Below are 27,764 nucleotides of genomic sequence, written 5' to 3' on the forward strand. Positions count from 1 at the left end.
GCAATACACAACATGACTTAAGAACTGCATCCAAAGACAGAAAACAAATTCCTCATATAATAAATAATCTTTATTTTATAAAACATGTTACAAAGCATCTACACCATTCACTGGTGGAACATTAGTTGCTATTACACAGTAATTCAAACACAAGTTATTATTTTGCACTAGTTCTGCAGTTTCCTTTCACAATTTGCTCTAGCCACTATGGACTAGCCTGAGGACAGGTCCCACCATGTATTCAACAGCTTGAAAGTTATACTTGTTCTGGGTCTGTGATTCTATGCTGGAGCCCACTAGACAGACTGCAAGGCTTTGCTCTGAGACATCATTACTAGCTCTACCTCATAAAGTCACTCCTAATTGCTCTATTGTTTTTTGACGCCTTTAACTTCCAAAGCCTCAACATCGAACAGTGTTCTACTTCTTCCAACCAAGTTTTCCTCCCAGCCATTAAGTGCATTATCTTTCAAAACATCTTCATACCAGGTGTTTCACAGACACCTGCAGTCACTAATTGACATCGTTATTCACTCAGGCAGGTATGGGCTGTACAGCTCCCACAGCAGGGCTGTAACCACGCATGTGTAAGCTGCACACCAAACCTCAGCAGAGGTCAGAGTCCAAATCAACAGGACTGCTCAGGAAACTCTTCTTGGTGGGCAAGTCAGCAGCTGCGCTGAGAAATGAACAGGCTGTTTTCACCTACATTTCTTCAGGACTTGCTGCTGAAAGCCCTTACTCTCTGGTCAGGCTGGCTGCCGAAATTCTTTTGGCTCCATATTTACTGCAATCCTTACTAGGGAAAACCCACCAGACATCCTTCAACTTGGGAGCCCACGCAAACAAAAGCAGCACAGCTGATCTTTACGCGGGTGTCTAGCTTACTCCTTTTGACTCCTACCCATAAGCACCACCGCAAAACACCTTGGACTCCTGCTTCTGTGAGGCAAGCCAGATGCTGGGAAGTGCCATGTTCAGGTGAGAAAGTGCTGATGATGGATCATAGTGAGACATGCTTCACTCAAAGCAACAGCATTTTGCCTTTATACAGCACAGCTTGACACAGACCACCAAGCCTCCATAAAAGATGGCTCAGTGTTAACAAATGAAAACACCCCATGAGGTAGGTAATACTGTACCCACTTTGTTAAGTGGGTAAGCTGAGGCAAAAAGACTCCTTTGACATGCCTGGCAGCAGCAGCAGAGCTGGGAAAGAACCAGCCAGCCCTTCCCGTCACCCTTCAAGGATCAACAGTCTTATCACTATGCTGTGCTAAATGAGTGACGTTTCCTTTTCAGGACCAGCTCACCCACCAGTTGGCTCTGCTAATCTGAAGTGGTTTGGGCTCTTCAGGTCTTTGGCTGCAACAGGCAAGGCTCACAGCAGACCTGGCACCTGAGCTGCACTGGAGGCCTGGTGCTGAGGCTCAGAATAAATGATCATAATAGTAACAGCAGTAACAAAGGAACAGTGCTTAAGAACATGCAGTGGAATAAACACTAGAAGCTGCCAAATGGGGGAGTGTTTTTCCCTGTAAATGGGACCAAGTAAGTTAACGCTTATTTCCCCCGCCCCCCCCAGTCAGGTTCACTTTTTTGCTTAAAAAAGGCCAGAATCTGTGCCTCTTGCTTCTTTGATTATTAGGCTGTGAAATAAGATCTCTTACCCTATAAATGCTCCCTTTTATAAAATGGCCCAGATCCAAGCAGGGAGACAGAAGTAAATTCAAAGCCCAGGAGTCAAGGCATCAATTCAGATGGAGAGCCAAGTTTAGGTTTCTGGCTTGAACAGGGCAGAGAACAGATTTGAAGCTGGGTAGCTCTTCCACCTTAGCCACTGTGTTTTGAAGAAACATGTTGGCCGCCCTTCAACCAGAAATGCCCATCTGGACCTGAGGAAACATTCTTGTCGAAACTGATACCTTATGGTCCTGGGGAAAAACATCAATGCTGGTTTCAAGTGTTTTTCAGTTGTTTTTCCATAGAGCTCCCAGACATCCACCTACAGCCCCCACTATCCCCAAAAACTGTGGCAGACTCTGCGTTCAGATACACTGATTTGAATCTAGGATGACATTTTGAAAGACAGCAGAAATCCACAGCCTTCACTACAAATCAGGTTCTGGCCCCTGTTCCCTTTAGATTTCAGAAACAGCCAAGTAGAGACTGCAGACTGCTGCAGTAAAACACTCTGCATTTACTGTTCTTATTTTTAAAAGTTTCTTGCAGCTTGGAGAAGGTATTTGTCTAACAATCTCAAGGCATGTCGTTTGGACTCAGGCTAGCTCCATGCCCTGCCTGCATTTGGGCCAATAAGCACAGCAGAGCAGATTTTGGCATTCTTCAGACAAATTGGGGCTTGGTTCATCAGCCAGAAAACCACTTACTGGTAGGTCCTGATGGTGCTTCTCATAACAGAGTCGTGGTCGCTCAAGGAGCTAAAATCAGTATTTGCAGGGTGGGGGAGCGGGTGGAGTTTTAACAGTCAGGGATGAAGAACAGGGAAAACGTCAGAAAAGCGTTTCACATCCAGGTACCGTATCTTTGGGTGTGTTCACAGGGCACCTAGTCCTGCAAGGCGCCAGTGCTGATTAGAGCTTCTGGACACTACTGAAAAATAAGTTATTAATATGTTGTTAAATAAGTTATTAAAAGGAATTAGAAAGGGTAGGAAACGACCTACCTAAAATACTGTTCTTTCTAGAGTCACACTCTAGCTCAACCACCAAAATTGTTTCTCCCAAAGGAAACATAGGGATAATGAACAAAGTGCAGTTAACAACCATCATTTTGCATTTATATAGCACCTCTCAAGTAAAAATCTGAAAGTGCATAACACAGATGGATCAGCTCCATCACCCCCAATTCACAGATGGGGAAATTAGGCACAGAGTTAGCGTTATGTGACTTGCCCAAGGTCACATAACGAGTTGGTGGAAAAGCCAGGAATCCTAGCTCTGACGAAACACTAGAACATGCTTCTTCCTAACAGTATGAAGAGTCACTCTAACTATCTAGACTGTACAGGACACCAAACATGAAGATCTAGTGTTATTTTCTTCTCTCTTCCAAGATTATACCAGTGCTGAAGGAGTTAGCTACTAACATTACTATTTACACCTGCACTGCTGGACTGGTTACGTTCAGTCTGTAAAATTAGCCCTTCTTTCACTCCTATCATTTAACGTATGCTTATGTACACACTCAGCCAGTCTCTGCCAGGCCAAACACTGCAGATCCAGTGAATCCATGGCATAGCTCCATGGATTTCAATGGAGTCATGCCAGGGATAAATTTGGCTCCAGAATTGCTAACGTGTGTTGGCTCCTCTCCCAACAGTGGCATTTCAGGCACGATCCCCTTCTTGCCAGATTGTGAACTCAAGGAAGTCTTTGCCTAGCATCCAGTCAGTGTTTTTTGAGATGTCCATTAGTTTTCAAGTACAACTCATCAGTCCTCCGACTCCTCCAAGCGTGGTACTTCTTCATGCTCTTCCTCCTAGCAAAGCGGCAGATGCTGACCATGAAAACCCAGGAGACAGCGTACATGATGACACCACCCAGCTTAATGTACCATCTGGGTTTGGGAGAAGCAAGCTCGCAGTACATCAGCCAGGCCCCCACTCCAATCCGCACCCCAGTGAAGAGGACCACGAAGAAGAAATCCACCACATCACCTGTGAAACTGTGGTAACACCCCATCTCCTTCAGGAACCAGCGAGCCTGCAGCAGTGGGTTGGTGATCTCACTACCAAAGATGACGGCGTTGACCTCCGCAGCTGACTCCCCGAGTGCCAACGATGCTGTGATGCCCAGGATGCTCACCAGATGGTGGGCCAGCATCAGGGCACCCTCTGCCTGGAAGTACACACACCAACAAAGGTCGAAGAGGAAGTAGCCCAAGCTAAGGCACAGCACATGTACCTGAAGAGTTGTGTTTGGTGATCCTGAAACATAACACCAGAGAGAGCTTTAAAGCATGGAGGCAACAAGCAGGCAGGTTCCAAGATAAGAAAGGGGTATTCACCTTCAGCACTGGCAGACTGGTATTAGCTTGTACTGATCACAGCTCCACTGGAAAAGTCAGGCAAGTCACAATACTATAGTTGTTAGTCTAACAGCTGCGCACACGTAATGGCCACACAGTATGATCACACACTCTGCCAGACTGCAGCTGGGGAGGGCCACACACTAGCAAAATACAGTACCAGTCTCTCCTTTCCTCTAGTACTTTCCATCACAGAGCAGCTCTGATATCATTACAATCATCATTCCTCAAGTGGCCTGGATACCAAAGCGGTAGGAGAACCCCACTTTATGCCGTCACTCACTGGGGGACTTGGGACCACAACTTCAGTACTTACCTGGATGACTCAAAGGCCAGGGACCATCAATAAAGCCAATGTATGCAGAGAGACAGGTAGCAAGGATGCCGTGGGTTAGCGTGACCAGCCTGCAGCTCCATTCGTAATTCCGGTGCTTGTAACGATGGCAGAACCAAGTGTAGAGAGCCAGCCAGGCAAGCAGACTGCAGGCTACTCGCACAGGCAGGGGGAACAGCATCCTGTCACAAGAACAGAAAGACAAAATGGATCAGAAAGTCTGTCCTTCGGCAGTGTTAGCACAACCCCAGCACAGCATGTCACCCGTAACCATCCCAGAGTGTACAGTGCTGTTTCCTGATGGTGTTGCTTCCTCCTAACAATTTTTTTCTGCAGAGGAAGCGTGGTTCCTCTGGGGAAAGGCCTACATCAAAGAAGCGTATCCTTGAGAATTAGGGCAGATTCCCCATGTGGCCACCAGCAGACAGACCCCCACCAGTGTCACCTCAGCTGCGGGAAGACACACAGAAAGCAATGACCTTGTGAGGCAGCGAGTTCCTAGCCTGGTTGAACAGAAAACATACTACAACTTGGTAAAGCACCTCAGAGGACTTCCCCAACCAGTCTGCAATGCAGGATCTGCTGGGATATGTTAGTGCTCATCTGCACTGCCTGTGGGACAGGCTGAGGAGCACCACATCCAGCAATAACACTTTGATCCAGAGCTACGCCTGCCCTTTAGTTTTAGTTCCCTGCCCATATATCTGCATTTGACTGGTCTGCTTATGTTGCCCCACCTGACCTACTCATCCTGTCACGCTGTTTGCTAGCTTGGTTCCTCCTCTCCTGAAACAAAAAAAAGATGAAAATCCAAAACACACAGTCTCTTGCTATGTCCACTGCTAATCAATCTTCCCGTTGCAGTGACACCAACTGCAAATAAGTCAAGAGAAACATAAAGGCATTACCATCTCCTCCTGCTACTGAATTTTAACCTTCTAGCACTAACACATTTGCAAGATAATTCGGGGGAAAAACACCGTAAAATTGCCCTCATCCTCCCCAGGAAGACTTCCAGTGGAATGATATATAGTTCAAACTGCTTCATGAGCATGTGAGGACAAAACACAGATTAGAACAACGCAACCCCCAGCAAATGGTGATCAAATCAAGTGGCCCACCACCTTGGGGAACAGCCAAGCACCCACAGCCAGTCCCTTTCCTACCCTTGGCTACACACCCTGGGCGCCCCTCGCCTGCTCCGCACCTCCCCTGGGCAAGGCACTGGGCACTCCCTCCTCTGCAGTTTGAGAGGCTTAAGACAAGGTGCAAACCACTTAATTCTCCTAACTGCGGGCTCCACTTCATCTTTTCTGGCCCCAAGACCTCCAAATCTTTTTGATGCGAGAAGATTAGAATCTATACCCATAAAAGACTTTTTTCAGCAGTATTTCTTTCATACACCTTCCCTCACTCACTGTGCAACACAGAATCTCTCAAACAAGCAAAAGACATGCCAGAAGATTACAGTGCACAAACATCGGTGGAGGACACTGGTCTGGTTGCTAAAAGCCCCCCAGATACATAACACTCTAACATCTACATCTCGTTCACATTTGTAATACCTTTCCATGAAAGATAAGATGTGTCTCATTGCTCCCGAGCATTCAGGGAAGAGCACCAAAAAAAGCCAAGCCACGCTCTGGGATACGCGAGTTTCCAGTTGCACAATAGCAAAGCAGCCCTGGTCCTGCTGGCACCCGCCGAGCCGCGCCGGGAGCACCGGGGCTGCACGTGACGAGGCGTCAGAGCTGCGGTGCCCAACCTTCCTGCCCGGCCTGTTGCAAGAATTACCAGGGATGGCTTCAGGAGGCTGGGTAAACAAAACCATTACGTTATAATGGGCTTTGGGAACATGGGGAGATGAAACAAGGATGTGATTAACTGCTCTGCCCAGGTGTTTCCTTTGACATCCCTGGTACGTGAGGTCTGCACTGCATTCAAGAGCCAGGGCAGGTAAGGCAGGAGGAATTCTGATGTGACAAAAGGGATTGACCAGCTGGAGAAGGCTGGCAGAAGGAAGAGGAATGACCTTTAAAACGTTTTAAGGTATTTTCCACACCTACACGTGAAGAAGACATTTCTTATCCCCTGGAAAGAAAGAAGGGGTCCATCCTCCAGCTGCACAAAGCTCAACATCTATCATGTGCATATACACTATATATTGCACCTGTGAACGATGCCTGTCAGCAGGGCAATAAAACCCAGCAGTAACTGTACTATTGCTCGTACAACCAGTAGCAGGGTCGGGAATGACAGCAGGCTCTACAGTAACTGTATGTGCTTAAAACCGAGTCCGAAACAGCCCCGCTCTCCCCGAATAGAGCTTAAAAATTAGATGGGCACCTCCAGAGCTCAAGAATTAGATGGGCACGTCCAGCAACGCGCCGGTTTTTGGTTTGTTTTTTTTTTTGAGAGAGAAAATGGAGGAACCCGGAGCGGCCCAACGCCGCGCCGCCAGCCGCGAACCGCGCCGGCCGAGCCCGCTCGGCCCCGCTCGCCCAGCTGCGGGGCCCTGGGGGCCTCCCCTCGGTCCGGCCGCCCCCGCAGCGCTTCCCGCGACCGACCCGGCCCCGCGCACCCACCTGCAGGGCCGCGGTCGCTGAGGCCGGCCCGGCGCCCGGCCTCCGCCGCTGGGAAGAGGAAGCGGCGGCGGCCGAGGGGCACCTGCTGGCGGGGAGGAGGGACGGCAAGGGCGGCGGGAGCGGGGGGAGGGGGGCCCGGCGGCCGCCTCAGCCCGCGGCGGGAGGGGTCCCGTGGCCGCCGGGCGCGGCCTCCCGCCGGCCCCCCAGAGGCCGCCCCTGGGCTGAGGAGCTTCGCCCCACGCGTGTCCCCGAGGGAACGCGCCCCGGTCACGGCCCGGCCCCCAGGCCCGGGCCGCCCCTCGCCACAAGCCCGCTCCGGCAGCCCACGGCTCCGCTCTCCCCCACCTTCACCTCATGCAGAGAGCAGCAGAGCCCAGGGCTGATGCGGGACACCCGAGGTGCCGTCCCGCCGCCTTCCTAAGCTGCGATCTCTCCCACCCAGAAACAGGTGGTTTGGTGGGTTTTTTTGGTTTTTTTCTCCTTCATCCTGTCAGGTTTTACCTTTTGAAACACAGAGGGTGGGAACGGCTTGTCCTGCTTCTTACCGCACTTGTAATAAGCCTGTTTTCAGCTGGGTATCTATCTTACTTTTCTCGTTCAGGCCAGGCACAGGCTCCTATTGCTACAAAATGCCAGTCCTTTAGCTATTTCAGCATCCTCGCTAGCGTTAACAGTCCCTTTGCTTCTCTGACAAATCCTAGGTCTCATCTTGCTTTCCTCCGCCTTGGCTGCACCAGGCCCTCTCCAAAAGCCTCGGTAACAACAGAGATGGAGCTGTTCTGCTGTTCAGCTTAGGTTAAAGAAGAGTGTGGACAGCCAGCCAGAAAGCTACAGGGCTCATGTTGACTCATGGCACCGACACTCAGCAACCAGGAAGAACTACAGGGACACAGGGATGGCTGCAGAAGGTGGCTTTGGAAGCCCTAACAAGGCAAAGGCCACTCGAGGTAGAATACAGAGAAGTGGTGGGGGTTTTTGATCATACAATGCGCAAAATTTGCATCTAGCGAGATGCAATGTGGCAAATTAAATCATCTCCCCACGGATTGTACCAGAAGTTAGGTGCAGCTTATACACTAATTTTCTTGTTTGCTTTGTGCACAGTCAGCCATTTAAATGGGCAGGCTGAGTTGCACTAGCTCATTTTGCCTGCAGATGAATAGCATTCAGCAGAACAACTCAGGACAGGCACCTCTGCTAACAGCTATTTGCACACTGCTACCCATTTTAGTGTAGCTACACCCTCCCTCAGCAGTATGTTCTTTCTTATCTTCTTTCTGTAGCTACGCTAACAAGAGCTTACACAGAACACGTTAGCTTGCCAACACTGGGAAACATCTCATCCAAAAATAAACTGGAAATATGTAAGAACTGGAAATACACAAGAAAAAGTCACTAGCCTTCCACAGTGACAAGGCACAACTGCTGTTCACTTTTTTTTAAACTGTAAAAGCCTTCAAGGATATTTGACAGACATTAATCAGCCACCTGTATTAAAAATTACATTCTTTGAAATGTTAGCAAATAAGAAATCCAAGGAGATATGGAGGGTAGAGCCAGATGCTTTTCTAGCATAACCTTAGAGGGTTTAACACTAAAACTATTCTTAGATGAAATGTGGTGCACAACCACCCAAGGGCATGCACTTTGCTTCAAATCTCACAGGGTAACTACCATTAGTTGTTTTGCATGCAGACAAGCTGGGTCACTGGGTTACTGTCCCAGGAAGAGTTTACTTGGTGGAAACCAAGCCCAGGCCCACATCCACTCCAGACAGCAGAGTCCTGGCCCAGCAGTAGTAGTTTTCAGCTGGAAACAGCCACTCAGCAGTGGCTTAGGATGTCTCATAACACCCAAGGTGTTCTCAAGCTTTTAATTGCTTCTCCAAGGATAGTGTAGACAAGCCACCTTGCAACCCAAGCTATCCAAATGGGTCATTCCTAGGATGAAATGCAGGAACAGAGAAGCATTGGTGCTGCAGGAAAAAAAAAAAAAAAAAAAAAAGGCAACCTGGGATGGAGGCCATAACCAGTACTTAACAGTTACCCTGTGACCTTGCATCCACCAAGAGCAGACACCTCAATTTAACATCCTGTTCATTGGCGTGGCAGGTTATGGGTTCATTAGTCACAATTCTGAGCTTCTGCTGACCCTCATCTATCCTTCACACCTCAAAGCCCGAGCTCCAGAGCATGTGACTCAGCCTGTGCTTGTTTCCCCACCAGCTCACTGCTTCCTGAACTGCAGGACATGAGCCAGGGCACCGTCAGTGACTACCAGCCTTAGCATGCTTAGGCTACCCTCAAACCTGTTTTTCTCAGTGTTAACTCCTGTTGCCTCCTTAAGATCCGGAACAAAAGAACATTCCAGCAATCGTTTCTTTTTTTTAAAAAAAAAAGAAGAGAACATAACTTTATTAGAAGTCTCATCATTCATAGGAGTTTTTGGCAGCGCACAGTGACTCTGGCAAGAGTTCATAGCTCATGAGGCCAGGCCCCCAGAGCCATGCTGGCAACTTATTGGGAGCACAAGGCTCCTGTTTTTCTAGACATCTTAGCCTGCTAACTTGTCTGGATTCACAGCTGCATTGCATTCAAAGGGCATGTCAGAAGTTAGGTTATTTACTGTTACTTAATTTCTCCAAGCACCTTATCCCAACCCCCAGCCAAGGCAGCTATCTGCCCTGAACAGTGCTAAAGTTAGTGCGATAAGAGGCAGGGAGGAGCTGGTAAAGCTGCATCTGCACAGCAGCTGCATTCCTGCGGCTCCCCTCCTTCACCTCAGCAGCAGGGGTGACACCTCACTCGAGCCAGAGCCGCACAAGCTGTTTCAGGGGCTCTTTAGCACCATGAAGCAGCTCCTCTAAACAAGGTCTTTGGAGGCAGGAAGGAAGGGCAACCAGCCTTGCTAAACCTGAGGGCAACACAAGGCCATTTGTTTCTCAGCTGTAAGCAAGGTTTGTACAGGAGAGTAAATCTGAACTGCAGCCTTGAACAGAGGGAAATTCACATTAAAACCCCAGGGGAAATGTCAGAACACAGTTCTGAGAGGTAATGAAAACAAGAGAACTGGTCCATACTCCAAGACCTGCTGGTATGGAGCAATGCTACACTTGAGACTGCCTAAACATTACTGTCACCCCTGAAAATATAGTCACCCACTAGATTCATTAATCATGCATTCAGCTTAAGTGGCTTGTAAATGAGCCAGCCCCAGAACAGAAACGGGGTTCTTCTCTATCATCTCCCACCCACAAAAATGCCTGATTTTGTTGGTGTGTCTTCTTTTTTCCCCAAGCAATCCAAGGCTAGGTGAACACCTGCTTATGAGTTTATTGGCACAAGTCTAATTCTTGACTCTTGCTTACAAGGGCCTGAGTCAGTCCAGTGAAGTCACACTGCTCTAAGATCAGTATCTGCTTGAATGCAAGTATTAAAAAAAAATATATATATCATTAAAAACAATGAGGTAAAACGTTGCCTCACCTCAAGTACCATCACTTCACACTCAAAGGACAAATCTGCTCTACCCCTGGAAGCGCTTGAATCTTGTTAAGAAGCTTTCATCCAAGTACTCAGTCAAGCGTGTTGTCCAACTCCAGGATTAAGGGAGAGTGAGGCTCAGTAAATCTTTGCTAGGTCACACCCCTACCTGATGGGTAGATGGTATTTTTCAGGGTTGATTTTCTGGCTCTATGCTGTAAAATAATTCTGCCTCCAATATGGATTATAGAACATACAGTCTGTGCAGTTATCGGTTGCATACTGAATGCAAGCCTGGCTTTGCCACCTCCCTGAGCCTCTACCATCGCTGCAGAAGGCAGGGAATCAGAGTTAGTAGACATGCCAGGTTCCTCAGATTTCCACTAGAACCCCTCTTCTGTCAGTTTTCTCCTGTTCCCAGCGCTGATTCATCTCCCCCAGGGGTAGCAGACCGCTGCCAGTGCCAGAAAGTCAATTCCACATTGCTTTTAGGAGTTCTTTCCACAGGAAAAAGCTTCAGTAGCCAGGACTGCAGCCCAAGGGACTGTCATCCACAACCCGTTAACGAGCTGCCAAGTGCCCATTACATCTCACACAGGTGCATTCACACTCCTCAGGCTTGTCCAGGAACAATTTTTTTTTTCAACATTTTTCTCCTGACAAAGCGGCAGATTTCAAGCGTGAACCCCAAAGATACAAAGTACATGGCCAGGCCTCCAGCCTTGAGGAGCCAGTTGGGATCAGGGGATGTCACCATCACGTACATGATCAAAGCTCCTCCTCCGATCCGCAGCACCAGGAAGAGGAACACAAAGAGGAAATCCACCACCTCTCCCAGGAAAGTGTGGTAACAGCCCATTTCCCGCAGAAACCAGCGGGTCTGGAGCAGTGGGTTGGTGATCTCACTAACAAATACAACAGCGTTGACTTCTGTAGCAGACTTCCCGAGCCCCAGCACCATGATCATGCCACAGATGCTCAGCATGTGATGGAACAGCATGAGGTACCCCTCTGTCTGGAAATATAGGCACCAGCCCAGGTCAAAGATAAAGTAACCCAAGGTCAGGGACAGCACGTGGATCTGGAGAGATGTATTTGGCGAACCTGAAACAAAAGATACATGTTAGTCTGGGGTCTTAAATGAGACATTCTTCTACAATATGGAGCAATACAGGCTGTGAGTATATCTCTTTCCTCCTTAGTTTCCAGCTTTATCCTCTGGACAAGTGCCAGGCTGGAAGCTTAGATGTCTGGTCCTGCTCTCCCTTCACACTTCAGCCTGCCCAGCAGGCCCAGGGAGGCAATCTCATCCTGCCATGCTTCTGTTTCTCTTCCGCTCTCCACCCTTCTAGAAAGCCTGACCCCCATCTGCAGAACTGAGACGTGATGATAGAAAACAGCAAACAAAACCCCACAGCCAGGTGCAACACCTTATTACACCCTTAAAGATGTGAGCAGCACTTGATCTATTCCCAACACATTGCTACACCTATGCTGCAATAAAATTATGCTGCCAACCTGAAAACTTCCAATATGTACATGAACTAAAAAAAAAATAAAATTAACATTAAGAAGTGGTAAGGGCTGGGAAAGAAGCATAGGAGTTAAACCCCTGCCCCAGACACACCCCAAGAACATACACATAAGGGAACAGACAGCAAAAGCCATCAGCCCCCCCCAGCTCCACCTGTAACAGAACCAGGAGCCTGCAGCGATGACAAGGACATGTGTCAGGGTGAGACTCCAAACATACCGGCGTGGGTCAGAGGCCAGGGGCCGTCCAGGAGAGCCACGTAACCGGAGAGGCAGGTGACAATCACCCCGTGCAGCAGGGTGACCAGGCGGCAGCTCCACTCGCAGGACCGGCGCTTGCCCCAGCGGCGGCAGCAGCAGTACAGGAGCAGCCAGGCAGCAAGGCTGGCCCCCACCTCCAGCACCACGGAAACCATCCTGCTGGGCACAGCACCAGGGCCTCACGGGCACAGCAGCCCCCTCGGCCGGGGGCGCCCACCCGACCCAGCCCACTGGCTGAACCACCAGGAAGGGGAAAATAAATAAATAAATAAATCAACCAACCCACCCACCCACCCCAAAACAACGTGCAAACCAAAGTCCCCCCAAACACACCTTGCACCCTCCCCGCGGGCACGGCGCCCCCCCCCATTAGTAAGACCCTGGCGCGCCTGGGGACAAGAAAGACCCCGCCCCCCCCGAGCCACAGCGCCCCAGACCCCCTCTGGCCCTCGGGGGGACCCGGCTCCCCCGGCCCGGCCCGGAACTACGGCAGAAGCGGCGCCGGGGCCGCCCCGCTCCTTACCCCGGGCTGGCCGGGCCGCCCGCTCCGGCTCTGCGGGACAGCCCGGGCGGGAGGCGGCGCCGCTCCGCACCCCGCCGCCTTTATCCGCCCGGCCCGGCCCGGCCCTCCCCGCCCCCCGCCGGGGCAGCGCCCGCCGGGGAGGGTCCGCTCCGCGCCCCCCGGGGCTCCTCCCGCGCCCCGGCCCCGCCGCCCGGCCCGGTTCGGCCCGGGGGGCACCCTGCCGCCGGCAGCGCGGCCGAGGGGACACCGGGGCAGGCGCTTGGGGGCCACCCCCGCCGGTTTGAGCCCCCCCGCGGGGTCCCCGGACTCCCCTGCGGCTGGAGGTGTTTCTCTGGGGTGAGGGGGGGTGCGGTGGGGGGTCCCGCGGGGCCAGGCCGGGGGAAGGTGCCCCCGTCCCGCGGGGGTGGGGGTATTTGTAAAAGCGGCGGCTGCGCTGCGCCGGGCGTCCCCGCAGGGGCCGGGGTGGGTCACGGTGGGCAGCGCCGCGCTACGGGGCTGTGGGGGGAGGCTGGGACGACCGGGCGCGGGGGGGTGCGGGCTGCACGGGGGGCGGTGCGGGGAGCGGCGAGGGATGCGCGGGGGGGTGCGGGCTGCACGGGGGGCGGTGCGGGGAGCGGCGAGGGATGCGCGGGGGCGTGCGGGATGCACGGGGGGCGGTGCGGGCTGCGCGGGGAGCGGCGGCGCAGGACACGCAGAGCAGGATGAGTGAGCGCGGAGCTGGGCTGGGGCTGAGCACCGGGGCTGGGCTGAGCACCGGGGCTGGGCAGAGCAGGAGCGAGGCACCAGGAAAGGGCTGTGCTTCCTCCCAGCCCTGACAGCCGGCTCCGGGCCGGTACCTGCAATTTCTGTTTATTCAATTTGCTTTAAAAACTGCCGAAAGGAGGTTGTGGCCCCCAGACCCCCCGACCCCCCTCTGCAGCCACAAGCGCCCGGTGCTGGGGGTGACCCCGAGCGCTCGGAGCGGGACAGGCCCCATTGTGGTCACTTAGGCCTGTCACATGCAGCACTCCGCAGGACCTTTCTCTGTGTTCTACAAGCTCTGGTAACACATCAAAATATGCTTCTAGTTGCACTGTGGGTTACAGGATGCTCAGAGTTCTCTGCCGACGCCTTGGCCCCTGCTCTGAAGCAAGCCCCAGGCTGCGCAGGCAGGGACCCCCGGCACAGAGCAGCGGGGTCCCACGGCAGCTCGGGAGCTGGTCCCTGCTGGTGTCTGCAAAGGTGAGCCGGAGCTTAAGCTCAGCCGATGAAGGCATTGCATCGGAGTGCTAGGACCTATGCTAATTCTACCAGGGCTGTAAGTCCCAAGGCTGTGAGCATCAGGAGTGATGAGGGCACTTGATGGAATTATCTGGACACTTAGAAATGCCCAAAGTCTCCCTTCAGGCCACAGGGAAAACCGGGAAGGGCAAGGAATCAAGCCACGTTCTCCCAGCTTGCACTCATTCTCCTTGCAGGTGGAAAGGAAGGAAGAGGAGGAAAGAAAGGGGAATAAACAATGGAAGAAATTAAATACCAACAGCAAATTGTTAATTTTCCAGCCCTGTCTTTCTTGAACTTGGACACTGCTAGACACCGTGGGTGTATCAGGTACCCCACCTCCTCTGAGTCTGCACACTCGCTTTGAGCACTGGAGTTGCTACAGCAGTTCAGTGGAAAAGTCACCCCTGATGTCAGTCATCAATAGGAGAGCATCGCCAATACGCATCCGAGCGTCTGTCAGCAGAAAGGAAAGTCGGGAGGATTTGTCCCTTCTATATTCTGAGGGTGTCAGTTCAGTCCTCTCTGGCTAAGAGCAGGAACTAGAGACCGTAACTTCCAAGGGCATGATTTGATTTTGGAGCTGAGTGGCATCTGGCTTATTTCTCCAGAGAGCTTATGAATGACCAGACCACAGATAAAAACAAAAGATGAATGGGGTTGCACCCCTTATACTCACAGGCGGTAGGAATGGGGGACCCACAGAGATGTTTTTAGACAGGGACTCAGCTGACAGCTGCCTCTTCACTCGCTCCTGGGGTGCACGGCGCTGATGCTTGAGTCCTAACGGTGGAGGAGCGCGGAGGAGCGCGGAGGAGCTCTTCTCAGGAGAAGAGCAGGGACAGAGCGTGGAGGCTGTTGCACAAGGGCTGCTTTGGTAGCAGCCCAGGTAGTTCAGGAGATTACGTGAGGTCTTATAGCCACTGTGAGGCACCTGCTGGTGAGCAATTGTTCCCTGCATTGCTTATCTATGGCTGTGGGAGGTGACTCTTACTCTTGGAAAGCTGGAATTTCCTGCTCTGTTTATTTTTAATCCCTTAGATGCTCCTGTGAGACTGGAAGTATCCCTAGAAGACAGGAATTAAGACCTTTCCCTTCCAACTGTAGCTTTTTGTGAAACGTACAATCTGCTAGGGATTGTTTTCCTGTTCAGGACCAGTTTATCAATAAAATCTGAGAGATTTGTTATTGTGTTTGTAAACTTTTCAGTTGAGATCAGCTCTCATGATGTGTTTGCACAACACCTGGCGCAGCTTGGCTTTGATCTCAGCTGCAGTACTAATGTGCAGGTACCGTTATTCAGCATTTAATACATTTGTAATTACCTTCCCAGCTTTCAGAAATAATATTCCAAAATGTAGGCAGTGCTGTTTTTGTGGGAGCAAATTACCTGAGGAAACTTCTGAAAAATAAATGTAACAGTCCTTGTCAGTTAAGAGCCAGATTTTGATGCTGTTGTATCTATTCAGTACTATAAGGGTGCATACATGTACAGTAACTTGTAAATATATTATTGTAAATAGTTTGCTGCCTTTCATAATTTTGTTTTTGGTGTCTTTTGACAAAGAGGCTCACAAACCTCTGGGAGCCTTTACCAAGTGTTTAAGGAGAGTGTCAACTGACTACTGAAACCAGTAGCCAAGTTACAGCTCAGCTACCAGGTACAGGATTAGCGTAGGAGTTACCGAGTAAAATTTGCAGGCTAGGGTTATGAGGGCAAGCAGAATGGTCACTTCTGAGCTTTTATGTAATTGCTTAGAATCTATGAAATGACTCGAGATTTTTAACAATAGAAATGAGCTGGAAACTAGAGCTTTGCCAAGGGTCAGTGTAATAAATGTCTTCTATGATGAATGGCAACAGAATCAGCTGTGATATTCATCATTCATGAACTGTGCTGGTTAGTACAAGCTGAGGACTGGGAGAAGGGAAGGACTGTCATCACCGTCGCCTACTGGGGATCAAGTCATTTGTCCAAGATCATGCAGGAAATTAAAAAAGACAGGGTGTCCCAAAGGTACAGATCAGTAGTTTAAAAATTATTTTTCCTATCTGCTAATCTTTAGATATTCATAATAGCCAAAAGGAAAAAAAAAAAAAAAAAAAAGGAAAAAAAAAGTAAAAGAGAGAGTGTAAATGTCTTAGCAACATGCCATCCTGCGATGCATTTGGTTCCATTGTGCAGAGTATTAATTTTAAGAGGGGCTGTATCTTAGGAGGGAGAGGCTGGAGCAAGATCCCTTCATGCCACTTGAACATCTTTTTCATATGGAACTGGCTTTGAATAAGGATTGTAAAATTATTGCTTAAAAAGTTGGAAGCTTCTTAAAGGGTCTTTATAATCACAGAGCAGCAGCCAGCCACCCCTCTTTTTCATCCCTAGCCAGGGCTGTTGTTTGGTCCAAATCCAGATCCTGCTGACTTTATTCATAGCATTGCAGCACGCTCAGTGAACAGTCACATGCAAATCACTTCTTAGGCTGGCATGAAAAAAAAGATTGTTTCATCCTCCATCCTCCTCTCGTGGTGCTGGCCAGCCCTCACAGGAGCTCCACTGAGGTGCTTCAGTGGAAAGGCCTGAGGAAAGGCAGCGCCTGGAGGGAGCGGCTGTGAGCTGGCCAGTTATCCCCTGCACCTCTCCCTTAGGACATCCCTTGCAGCATCCCTTCTCCACGGCCACAAACCCATAGCGATGCACCTGGCAGGGTTCAGCCTGTGCGATTGAGTTGTCAACGCACATCGGCTTGTCTTAGCACGTGGGGCTGGTGCCACCCCAGCCAGGGAGAGAAGAGGGAATTCTCCTTCCACACGCTTTATCTGAACATGAGGACAGGTCAATGACTGGCTTTCTGAATGGACTTCTTTTAAACTACAACAGAATTGAAATTTTCACATGAAAGTATACTTTTTTCTAATCTTTTAGATCAGATAAGAAAGAAACGTAACTCTGGAAAGGTTTCTTTCAACAAAACCAATAAAACGCTAGCACATTTTAGTTAGAAAGCAAAAAAAAAATTTTGCTGAGTTTTTCATCCTGTTTCTCCTACCCTCCACCATTTTAGTACAGATCCCTTAGTCTCACCCCACCAACCTCCCAGCCTGTTTAACTCATTTGCTTACACAAAATTAATGGAAATTAATCTGGAAAAATACATAAATGTAGTATCAACCCCAATTCTCTACCCAGTAACAAAGATCTTGTGTGTGAATAAAACCAGTTACCAGTCCCCTGGTTGTGTACACATGAGTACATTCATTTCTAGAGATCTTCCACTAGTAGCATTTGGCAGCGATCGGGCAGACTTTTCCAGCAGGACAGAGCCAGTGCGGGAGGGCAGCTGGGCAGGTGGTGCTGTGTCTGCAAAGCTTGCCTTAGCTCATTGTGGGAGCCCACCATCACAAGCAATCCCATGGAGGAAATGACAGGGGTCAGTCTGCACAGGGGGGGCATGTTGGCACCATCACTGAAAGGGTGGTCAAGCCCTGGAACAGGCAGCCCAGGGAGGTGGTGGGGTCACCATCCCTGGAGGTGTTTTAAAAAACATGTAGATGTGGTGCTTAGGGTCGTGGTTTAGTGGTGGGCTTGGCGGTGCTGGGGTAACGGTTGGACTCGATGATCTTAAAGGTCTTGTCCAACCTAAATGGTTCTGTGATGCTACGATCCGTCCCTGCAGCTGACCTAGCGAACAGCTGGCTGAGTTTAAGGCAGTTGTTGTAGCACAGTTGCTTTGAAATACTGTTGTTGTATCATTCTCTTGGCTGGAGGAGAATTTGTTTTTTCCTCAAGAATCCTGTGATTAAGGCACACCACAGAAAAAGCTGTCATCTTTAATTCCTGTCACTCTGGCTGTAGGAGACAGTTCTCGCGGGGAAATCCCTGTTAGAGACAGCAATGGGAACCTTAAGAAATCTGCCAAGAACACTCACCCATGCAGCTGCACCAGACTGTCACAGCTTAGCTTTACCATGATTATATGCAAATTATTCCTTTCACATCCCTAAATATAGTTGGAAAGCAATGGAGAACAAGGCTTGAAATCAACCCTCCAAGCATGTAAGAAAATGTAATTAATGGCAGAAAGAAGGGCCATAGCCATCAGGAAAGTTAGATTAATACTTCCCATCTACATTTCTTGCTTTCCCAACATAAAATGTGTTTGAAATCACAACAGATTTTGTTGGAAAAAAAAAGGTTTCATTTAATTTTAATGTTTCAACTGAAAACCAGGTATGATGAGTGTTTCAGAGGTGAATGAGTGGGGGTAGGGAATCCAGGAAACAAATACAGTTTCTCCCTTTTTTGTGTTAGAACATTTTGAAAAACTTATTTTAGTGTTTTTTTAAAAAAGAAATATTTTTCTTAGTTTTCATTTTTCAAGAAATGTTACCTTATTTTTTCCAGTCCTTTCTCATTATTATCGGTGTCTGCTTCTATAACAAAACCTCACTCAAAGCAACAAATGCGGTTCTATATACAATGTGCATGTAGGGTTCAATACTTTGTGTAAAGGTAGCTGGTAAACTCTGAAGGTCCACAGACTCCCTATGGCAATAAATCATCACACAGGACTGCAGGAGCAGGATAAGAAACAATGGATCAAATGTTCCCCCCCCCCCCCCGCCCAGAAGTGACAAAGGATAATTTTTACTTAAAAAACCCAAAAACCCTCACGTTTACAAAAAAAAAAAAAAGCCATCAGAAAAAAAAGACTACTACTCAAAAATGACTATTTACAATCTGTGAACCAGATATTAATTTACTCTAGTTCCACTGAATTAATTACTTGTACCCATAGACAACCTGACCAGGAATTTGTATTACTCGAGTCTACTTTAACAAAATTAAATATCTACCTCTTCTCAAGTGGAGAGTCACAAAGTAACAACAATTTCCCTGGTGATTTGCTGCGAAAGTTGAAGTTTCCTACACTTTGGCATCTCATGAAATTAAGAAATTCCTTGCACACACAAACATCAAGATTCACACCTGAGCAATACAACTTGTCCTCCCAGGAACAGAAGAGCATGCTGCAGAGAACAGGCAAGCTACATTACTTACAGTGCAGGAAAGCTCAGGACACATGCACACCTCTACACCAGAGAGGTTGTTCTCGTTTGGTATCAGATAAAACCCAAAGGATGAATAAAAGAAAGAAGGGAAGGTCAAGACTAATCCTTGTCCCATCAAATCAACGCAAACTGCTTTTGTGTTCAACGAGTCAGAAGTTCACCCAAGGTTTTCGAACAGTGACATCCTCCAGTGGGGCAGTGAGGCCAGCTGTGAACAATAACAAGACCTGGACACAAATTTTGCAAAAGACAACCATTTTTTTAAAAGGAAAAAATAAGAAGGCTCTAAAATACTTAATAAAAAAAAAGGGGGGGGGGGGCAAGAAAAATGGGGCGGGGGGGGGAAGCGCCTTTAGAAACAGAGCAGAATGGCTCAAAGCAAAGCGAGTTTGGTAGTGGATAAAGCACAGTGCCATTGACCTTGGAAGTCAGTCGAAAACCAAGGCTCACACATCTGGACACAGGTCTCTGGTGAAATGAAGTGGGTAACCTCGGCTCAGTTTGGGGGTTTGTGGTGTGTGTGCGTGATAGTAACAGCATGATAGACCCTTCTTATGGGAAGCTCTGAAATGAGTGAGGGGAAAAGAGGGTCCTGATAGAAATCCTTCCAGATTAGGGACTGCCAGGCAATCCAGTGTGAATGCAGAGATTTGCTAGCAGAGGGCAGTGTTTCATGCTAATAGTGCTAAGCAAGGGCTCGTTCTTGAAGTGAATGCCTGGAAGAGGGTTATAATGTCACTGTTGGCGTTGAGAATCCTTGGGGGAGGTCGGCTGCAGTTTGAGTCCCTGGAGAGTTCTGCTGCTGTGGGTTCCCTTAAACAAGACCTTCATTTGGCAGTGTTTTGAAGGCACCGGAACGCCAGATATTGCCCCAAGCATTGTTCCTAGAGAAGTTGGTCCATAGCTAGAAGTCAGAGCTCCTTTTATACAGGATGGAGGAGTCATCTCAGTGGAGGTAGGTAGGTTGATTCCATCGGTACCAAGATCTGTTTGCAACACAGGGAATAAGAGCTACAATTGCCATGTTGTTCACAGTTTCCCTTTGACATAAAAATCATTATTCCATTTGTAACCTTTCTTTGACTTGGCAGGCAGCGAGTGACCCTTTGCTCCTATAGGAAACTCATAGCAAACCCCTTGGCTTTCTAAGCAACATCTTGCATTGTGCTCGTGATTTCACACACTACCTGGCTGTTGGACTTCCTCCATGTGAGAGGAGGTCTGATTCGTGGCACAGGACAATCCGTGACTCAGAAAGCCCAGCAGCTATGGGGAACGCCCTCTGCTCTCTGCTGCCTTCTACTAACAGCATCCTTGACACGATGCAGCAGAAACTACAAACGCAGAGAGGCCTGACCAGCACAGACAGTGGCAGAGGCATGTTCAGTGTAATAACCAGAAGGGCTCTGAGCCCGTATGCGTGGCTTGGTGCTGTCGTAGCATCTAAAGGCAGGGCAGAGGAAAATCTTTCTTCTTGTTTCATCTGCCTCTGTGGAATAGTTACCCTGCAGCAGAGCTCTCTGGGTGGCACTGCAGGAGAGAAAACTGGCTGTGGAGGGGCTTATCCAAGCAGAAACAGCAAAATAAGCCTTCCTCTGCTTCCTCCACACAGGGACCTAGTTTAGGACAGTCCTTATGGCCAGTGTTTTTATTCAGATTTTGGTTGGTTTGGGGTTTTTTTTTCCCTTTCTTTACCCAGTGTGTTTTTTTTAGCCAAAACTTGATTTACTATTTGAGTAGAAAAATAGCCATATCCCAAGAAGCTTCAGGTTAGATGCAAAGGTTCATGTAAGATCATGCCACTGCATAGCTCCACATCGCTGGAGTCTCTAAGGGCTTGTGGATTCTTCTCTAAGGCCCCATGACTTTTCTCCCAAGCCCTCCAATGCCCTTGCCAAGGAGCAAGCTGTGGCCCCCACTGCCTTACCCTGAAGAGTTGAAACCAGAAGAGTTCATCGCAGCTTTGGAGTTGCTCTGGGCTGTGGCGGGGCTGCTGGCATGCAGTGCACTGCCAGGGGACGAGGGCCTGCTGGAATTCCCTGGGGAACACGATGATGTTACTGTGTGGCAGAGAAAGCAGAGTAAGACTGGGATCTCCTCCTCCTGCCTAGGACAGCCCAAGCCCAAACACTTCCACCGTATCTCATGCCCATCCTGCTGCTCATCTGAGTCACTGCCCTGCAGCACCGAGCAGAATCCGTGCCCCAGCACAGAGGAGGTGCTGGGGGTCCCCAGGGCTGCGCTCTCGGTGATTACTGTGAATCGCGCTTCTTGAAGGAGACCTGACAATGTTCGGCTGAAGACATGAAGTAACCTACCCCCAAGCACTCCTGCTGTTTGGCTTCTAGGTGTGCCTGGCTCCCAAACCTGAACACTCCAGTAAAATTTGCCCAGGATTAACCTGGGAATGTTATCATGCCCAGGAAGCTTTCCATGGCTTCATTCCAGCCAAGAGAAAGACTCGGCTGTTCTTATCCCCGTACACCAACGTGGGGATACTTTCCCTGGCCAAACCCAAGGGTCTTAATAAGAGTGGCCTGCAAACGTGACCTAGACACCAAGTAGTCAGAGAGCCAAAGCAGAGGAAGGAAGGAAGGAATGGTGAGTGAGAGGTTTCTCACGGCTTACCAGTCCCAGGCATGGTGCTATGCACTGGATTGACGGAGAGGGGCCCCAAGGACCCTGAGGTAGAGACCTAGAGAGAAACAGAAGCAAACAGTAAGCAGTTGGCACTATGAGGACGTAGATCACAAAATGCCACTCCTTTCACATTCCCTTCAGAGTGTGCTCGCTCCCGGGCAGACTTCTTGTCTACATCTGAGGCTCCCACAGATATTTCTATTCATATTCCAGTGTGGAAGCACCATTCTCAAATCCAGGGCCAGGGAAAGGAACCAGAATGAGCGTTACATGTGCCCAACACTCTCTTTATAGGTCTAAATCCTATATGGATTAGATCACCTATGGAAAGACCTGAAATTATCAAATGCAAGCCAAACTTTCTTGGAGTCCTGAGATCCAGTGGGTAGGAGCCACTGTCCTTTGGGTGCTTCAGACTGGATGTTCTCAATCTGAAACTTCCCAGTTCACTCTGGTCTTGGGCACAAATAATCCCTTTTCCTTTAGGGAGTTCTTGATGGGTGAGAATTCTCAGGTGACTATTACTAATTTGGTGGCTGCAATCGAAGCGAGCCAGGGGCATTTGTTGTTCCACTGTGATACTTTAACTAAAAGCAACACGTTGTTCAGAATGACTGATGAGCAAAGGCATACTTTGTACAATGCATCACAGGAAAATTATTCACCAAAGCAGCTGCCTTAAAAATTCATGGCTTGCAAGCAGCATTTTGTGCTTGTGACTGTAGATCAAGTCTGTTGTGCAACAAGTGACCAAACTTCTTATGATGTTTTCCTGCCTTCTGATGGATAATTCCAAAACCCAAAAGATTTCAAGATAAAATATTGCTTTCAAATGCATACGCTCCCTCTCACTCACATGTGCTCCAGCGTTAACACCACCGTAGGGAGGTTCCTGCCACTTTTATAGGTGGCAGCAACTAAGCAACTATTAAGTAGCAGAAATGCAACGTTGGCTTATTATCCACAGTAGCCACTGACAGTAGATAACAAGGACACACTTTCATCAACTCTCACAACAGTTTCTGTTTTCCTCATCCTTCCTGGCACTGAAAATATGCCTGCCCAAATGTGAATGTACAAGATGAGAGAAGGACAATTAGCACTACTGAAGTGTATTCTGCATTTCTGCACAGATGTAAACCAAACAGATATGTAAATGGTTACCATTAGGTTTCAGAGTTAACAACTAAATTAACATGAGTGGATGTAATTCTTATTCCATGGAATGCTGATTCCTCCTCCACTAACTTAGGAAAGCTTTGATTTACCATTCTCAGGATGAAAAGGTTTGGGACAGCACCCCTATTTGGATAAATTATCCTACAATTAAACTGATCGGTACCTTCTAGGAAACTTGTATTTTCTTTCTGTTGCTGTCATTAATAGAATAAAAATAAATGTTCTGTAAGTGCGGGCATGAGATTCCAATCAAGTTGGGATGCTGAGCACATGCCCGGTCCGTGGCTGGCCCAGCTGCCTCCCTGCACACTCCTGCAGGTGTGGTCCCCCACCGGACGGTGGAGTGGGCTTGCCAGCATCTCAGGGACTTGTGTGTACAAGGAAATGTCCTGTCCTGTTTCCTTTCCCAGCAAGCCCCGCTGCATCCCCCCACCCTTTTCTCTTCTTGTCAGGGATGGCACATAGGATGTCATCCTTAATCCAAAGTCTCTCACCAGTCTGGAATTGTAGATAGGTGATTTAATGGGGGATGGCATCGGGCAGCTGATCCGCTTTTCCTTCTGGCGCCGGTTGCAGAACCAGACCCGAACCACCTCCTTTTCCATGGAGAGCTGCTCTGCTATCAAGGATATCTCCTCTGAACTGGGCTTGGGGTTCTGCTGAGAAAGGGCAGGAGGTTAAAGAAAGCCCTGGCGAGCCGTAACTCACAGCATCAGTGCATGCTTCTGCTGCTGGAAGGGCAGAGGACAGGGGTGGCGTTGGCTGTAAACTGAGGAAGGGAGAAAATTTCCTTCCAAGACAAAGGGTAAATATTTGGTGAGAGATTATGTTCTATGAACCAGAAAGTGCTTCTGATTCAACACCAAATCTCATGGAATCAGTGGGGGATGAGTCACCTACCTGGCCCTGTTATTGCATAAAGCACCATGCTTTTTGATCTTAACAGCACCCTAAATCATTGCTCGGGGGAAGCTAATGGCTGGTGGTCTTCTTATCACTACACAGGAGACACAAGCTCGGGGTGCTGTTTGTACGCCTACCTGCGCCATCCCAGAAAAGCCATTTCTTCTGTTTCTTCCTCCATCCCTCATTCATAAAGGGAAATAATAGCACCTATCCTTTCTTCTGAGTCACTTACTTTCTGGTGCATTTGACAGCTCTGAGGATTTTGACCTGAGCTGGAGACTTGAGGGTCAAAACCACCTAGCATGGATGCCAAGACAGTCTTCCCATTACAAAGAATGCCTCATACTAGCTAAAAACTAAGGTACTCATAACGATCTGATAAAGACTGTCTTTTGTTCGCATTAACAGTCTTAGGAGGAAATTTTGATATGATCAGATATGAGGGAGAAACCAAGAAAAAATGAGAGCTGGTCAAAACCAGTTTTGATGAAAAATTTCTGATGCATAATTTAGTCCTACCTATTTAAAGCTCTGCTCTCTGCAGTGATTTTTCTTGAAAATTCTGAAGCTTAAAAAGTAAAAGGCTCCACTTCGGAAATGATTCAGCAGCAATAGCTGGAGCAACTAGTTCTGTGGTCTCCCGAGACCCACTTAATGGGGCACCTGCTCTGTAGGGCACCACGGCCTCACGGGTCCCCTGCCCGCGCCTGCAACTCGCAAAGAGCAGCAGTGGGTGCAGGGGGTGGGCTTCCCCTACGGCGCTGAGCAGTGGGCAGCGATGGGCAGGTGTGGTGATGGAATTGTCATTCCTTTAAAACAACATTTACCAAGGAAATAATTGGGTCTGATTTCCTTGCTTTTGACGCTTTTCCTGCTAACCCCTTCAAGCATTTTTTTAACCTGCTGTCAAAACAAACAAGGAGATCTCTTTCCGAGGGTTCAGTGCTGATATGACCTAGAAAATGCCAAACCCTGAGAGAGTTCACAACACACTGAAAGATTTTCCCCTCACATCTTGAAATCTTTTCTCCAGCGTGGAGCGAATGTTGGTCTCAATGCTGGTTCGCTTCTTTCTTTTCCGTCCAAACATCTCATTCACTGAGGGGTAGGAGTTGGGAGTGCTCATGGAAGAATCCAAAGGAGCAGATTCTGGGGAAAGAGGGAGGCAAGAGAGATACGCAAGAAAATAACGAATTATTTCCATTCCTAGATCCTTTCTGGGAACCATGGCACCTCCTAAAGTAAGTAAAATGTCCCTACATTGTGGACCCTTCCTCTGAGGATGATTAAAATTGCTCCAGCAATTCATCATGATCTTGTCCAAATCATCAATGATCTTGTCCAAATCAGGAAAGAAGTAAGAGCGCTAAAATTTCAATCAACACTATTTTTCCTTTTTCTAGCTTGATTTCCAGCCTGCTTTGATGTGGAACACACATTTTCTAATGATTTCACACAGTTGAAGATGTTGACTTACATCACTTGGATCGAGCCTCATAGAGCTGAAACACCTGACGTGATACATTGACCAACGTGCGATGCCTGAAGGGCTGATGGCATTGCTGCAGTGGTTCGCAGCCAGCAGAGGACACCAGCCCAATCCTGCTGCTGCTGGGGATTCCCCTTGCAGTGACATCTTCCTTTTCTAATTATAGCTCGTGGGCTAATCGCTGAGAACTTTAGAAGTCCCTTCCTATTCTTTCCAGTTTACACAGGGAGGGACCAAATGGACCGGGGTGAAATGATCTGCCCCAGGCCATGCAACAGAGCAAGAGGCAGTGCAGGAAGGGACTGCCCCAGACACGGAATTGCAATTCCCATATTGCCAGGGAGAAAGGACAGATGTGGTTTGCCACTGAGGTGGCTATGCAGCCTGCTGTGTGATCCAGTCTGGGATCTGAGAGGCCTTAGCTCCAGCTCCATATTTCCTGGCTTTTATTGGAGGCTCCCTGGATGGATCCTCTTGTCCTGGCCAAGACTGGTGGCATTTCTGCATGTCATGTCACCTACCTGCATCACTCAGCCACTTCTCCAGCAGGGGTTTGAGCTTGCACATATTCTTAAAGCTCAGGTTGAGAGCCTCAAAGCGGGAAATGGTGGTCTGGCTGAAATCATTGCCATAGAGCTTCCCCATGGCAAGTCCGACGTCACCCTGCCAGAGAAGATCCAAATCACAACATGAGCTCAGAAAAGCCCCTCACAGCTTCCTGCTCTCAGACCGCCTCTCAAGTTGCTTCCAGAATAGGCTCAGCCTGGTTCCCACGACCTGCCTTCCAGAGAAAGTGTGACTTCTCTTCCCACGGGAATTTGCCCCACACCCCCTGAGCCTCTGTGTATTGGAGCAGTTGTGATAATGAGGTCGTGGTAATGAAGTATTAGGAAGGGGTTATCTCTTCATGTGTTTGGAAGAGGATGCTCCAAAGCAAGCCAGACTGTACCTACTCCAGCCCTTCCTCCATCTGTGCCTCTGCCACAACATCCCCCAGCCCCACATGTCCACACCACAAGCAACACCGCCCTGACCATGGACGAGGCTGCTCACCTGCGTGAACCCCAGTTTGATCCGCCTTTGTTTGAAAGTCTTAGCAAACTTTTCCAGCTCCTCCAGGTCACTGGGTTCCTCAGATGCCCCTGATGGAGTTAGGTGCTTTGCCACTTGCAAGTGCTGGGGTACATCCAAATGGGGTTCAACTGACGAGCCAGGGAGTCCAGAACGGCCCACAGCCTGTTAAAACCGCAGCAAAGACGCACAGAGTCACAACACCAGGGAAGCACACTGCTTCCTCTGCCATCTGCCCTTAACGAAGCAGCGCTTTTGTAGATGGGTGCTTCTCAGGGTGGGACGGCGCGTTGGACTGCATGTTGAGGCAAGTTACCTGTGATGCCAGGCTGGGTCCCGGCTGGGAGAGGAGAAGGCTGCCCTGTTGCTGAGGGAAGGAGAGGAGGTTTGGCTGCAAAGCTGAGGAGAGAAAGAGACACGTGTGATCAGAGCAGCTCCTGCACCAGCACGCGGGCAGCTGGGCATTGCTGCGCAGGGCAGGCTCGCGAAGCGCCGAGGGACAAGGTTCGTTAGCTCTCTTTCAAAATAGCAGCATTTCAGCCCTTACAAATGTGGATGGCTCCGAGCTAGAGTAAGAGAAAGTAAAGGTTCTTTTCATGGCTTTTTAGCCTGAAAGGGATTATTACAATAATGATACAGGTAAAATATCTCATCCATTGATCCCCGCATGTAGCTCGTTAACCTAAGGCTGGACTAGGGCAGAGACAATTTACGTAGACATCTAACTTTGATTTTACACACCAAGAAGCAGAGAATTTACTACATCCTTAGTGGTGATCTCCCTCAGTGCTTAATCATTGTAGCTGCTAAAGAAAATGTGTGTCTTATTTCCAACATAAGCTTTTCTGACTCCAACTTTCAGCCACTTGATCTCATTAAAAAAAATCCTGATCCTACAGTTAATCTCATGAGCCTCTCCACTCTGCTTTCTACTATACATTTCATTTTTGAAGTTCATTTTGAAGCCATCTGACCCTTTCTTTTCCACGCTACTGTATTTCAAATAAATTGAATTTCTTTCCAAATATAAAAACTGGCACGAAATGATGAAAAGAAAAAGGAAAATCTATAAAACTAACAAAAACTCGTATTTATGGGGACTGCATAATTATTTAGTTGACAAACTGCCAAGTCCAAGCCTATACCTCTTACAGGAAACGTCCTAAAGGATTAAGTAGTGACCAAAGCATTGTAGCTTCCTAGAACCTTAGTTATGTTCTTCAAGTCTGTTGTGGGTGAAGCCTATAGAATTTAGTGAGGATTTATAACCTTTCTTGAAACAGTCAATATATTCTATTGATTATGAATGACAATTACAGGGAAAACTGTAGAAATTTATGGATTTCTGCAAAAAAAAAAAAAGGAAAAAATATTATCTCCA

General features: G+C 48.6%; 3 protein-coding genes and 1 long non-coding RNA gene across 11 annotated transcripts in view; 1 reads left to right on the forward strand and 3 right to left on the reverse strand.

Annotated features, from left to right (window-relative positions):
* Nucleotides 1–60: 60 nt before the first annotated feature.
* LOC114014224 (TLC domain-containing protein 5-like) lies at nt 61–10,593 on the reverse strand. Of its 6 annotated transcripts, XM_027806766.2 has the most exons (5): nt 10,455–10,581; nt 5,950–6,197; nt 4,367–4,566; nt 3,400–3,949; nt 61–2,613 (listed from the first exon to the last, which is right to left on the reverse strand). In XM_027806766.2, exons 1-4 carry the CDS (start codon nt 10,464–10,466, stop codon nt 3,411–3,413), a joined length of 999 nt encoding a protein of 332 aa, XP_027662567.1. In that variant the 5' UTR covers nt 10,467–10,581; the 3' UTR covers nt 61–2,613; nt 3,400–3,410. The 6 variants fall into 6 exon arrangements, with proteins under 6 accessions (XP_027662567.1, XP_027662569.1, XP_027662566.1 ...); XM_027806768.2 differs by lacking the exons at nt 61–2,613; nt 5,950–6,197 and adding an exon at nt 8,644–8,944 and having other exon boundaries at nt 2,774–3,949; nt 10,455–10,593; XM_027806765.2 differs by lacking the exon at nt 61–2,613 and having other exon boundaries at nt 2,774–3,949.
* Nucleotides 9,362–12,827, reverse strand: LOC102057864 (TLC domain-containing protein 5). The gene is made up of 3 exons (XM_055695901.1): nt 12,769–12,827; nt 12,205–12,479; nt 9,362–11,555 (listed from the first exon to the last, which is right to left on the reverse strand). The coding sequence occupies exons 2-3, from the start codon at nt 12,398–12,400 to the stop codon at nt 11,065–11,067; spliced, it is 687 nt and encodes a 228-aa protein (XP_055551876.1). The 5' UTR covers nt 12,401–12,479; nt 12,769–12,827; the 3' UTR covers nt 9,362–11,064.
* A 151-nt stretch (nt 12,828–12,978) lies between these two features.
* LOC114016136 (uncharacterized) lies at nt 12,979–15,893 on the forward strand. Of its 3 annotated transcripts, none has more exons than XR_008729789.1 (3): nt 12,979–13,104; nt 13,836–14,358; nt 15,070–15,893. It is a non-coding gene; the product is annotated as an uncharacterized LOC114016136 (long non-coding RNA). The 3 variants fall into 3 exon arrangements; XR_008729790.1 differs by having other exon boundaries at nt 13,003–13,091; XR_003560440.2 differs by lacking the exon at nt 12,979–13,104 and having other exon boundaries at nt 13,533–13,989; nt 14,226–14,358.
* A 3,559-nt stretch (nt 15,894–19,452) lies between these two features.
* The window catches only part of POU2F3 (POU class 2 homeobox 3), a 42,470-nt gene continuing 34,158 nt past the window's right edge, over nt 19,453–27,764 (reverse strand). The window contains exons 7-14 of the mRNA XM_014280751.2: nt 26,700–26,782; nt 26,366–26,548; nt 25,834–25,975; nt 24,836–24,972; nt 23,412–23,573; nt 21,727–21,793; nt 21,026–21,158; nt 19,453–20,084 (exon numbers count right to left, since the gene is read on the reverse strand). Of these exons, the coding sequence (XP_014136226.2) occupies nt 20,045–20,084; nt 21,026–21,158; nt 21,727–21,793; nt 23,412–23,573; nt 24,836–24,972; nt 25,834–25,975; nt 26,366–26,548; nt 26,700–26,782 (947 nt within the window). The 3' untranslated portion in view covers nt 19,453–20,044. The remainder of the gene's footprint in view (nt 20,085–21,025; nt 21,159–21,726; nt 21,794–23,411; nt 23,574–24,835; nt 24,973–25,833; nt 25,976–26,365; nt 26,549–26,699; nt 26,783–27,764) is intronic.

Source organism: Falco cherrug, chromosome 17 (assembly GCF_023634085.1).
Source record: "Falco cherrug isolate bFalChe1 chromosome 17, bFalChe1.pri, whole genome shotgun sequence".
Classification (NCBI taxonomy): domain Eukaryota; kingdom Metazoa; phylum Chordata; class Aves; order Falconiformes; family Falconidae; genus Falco; species Falco cherrug.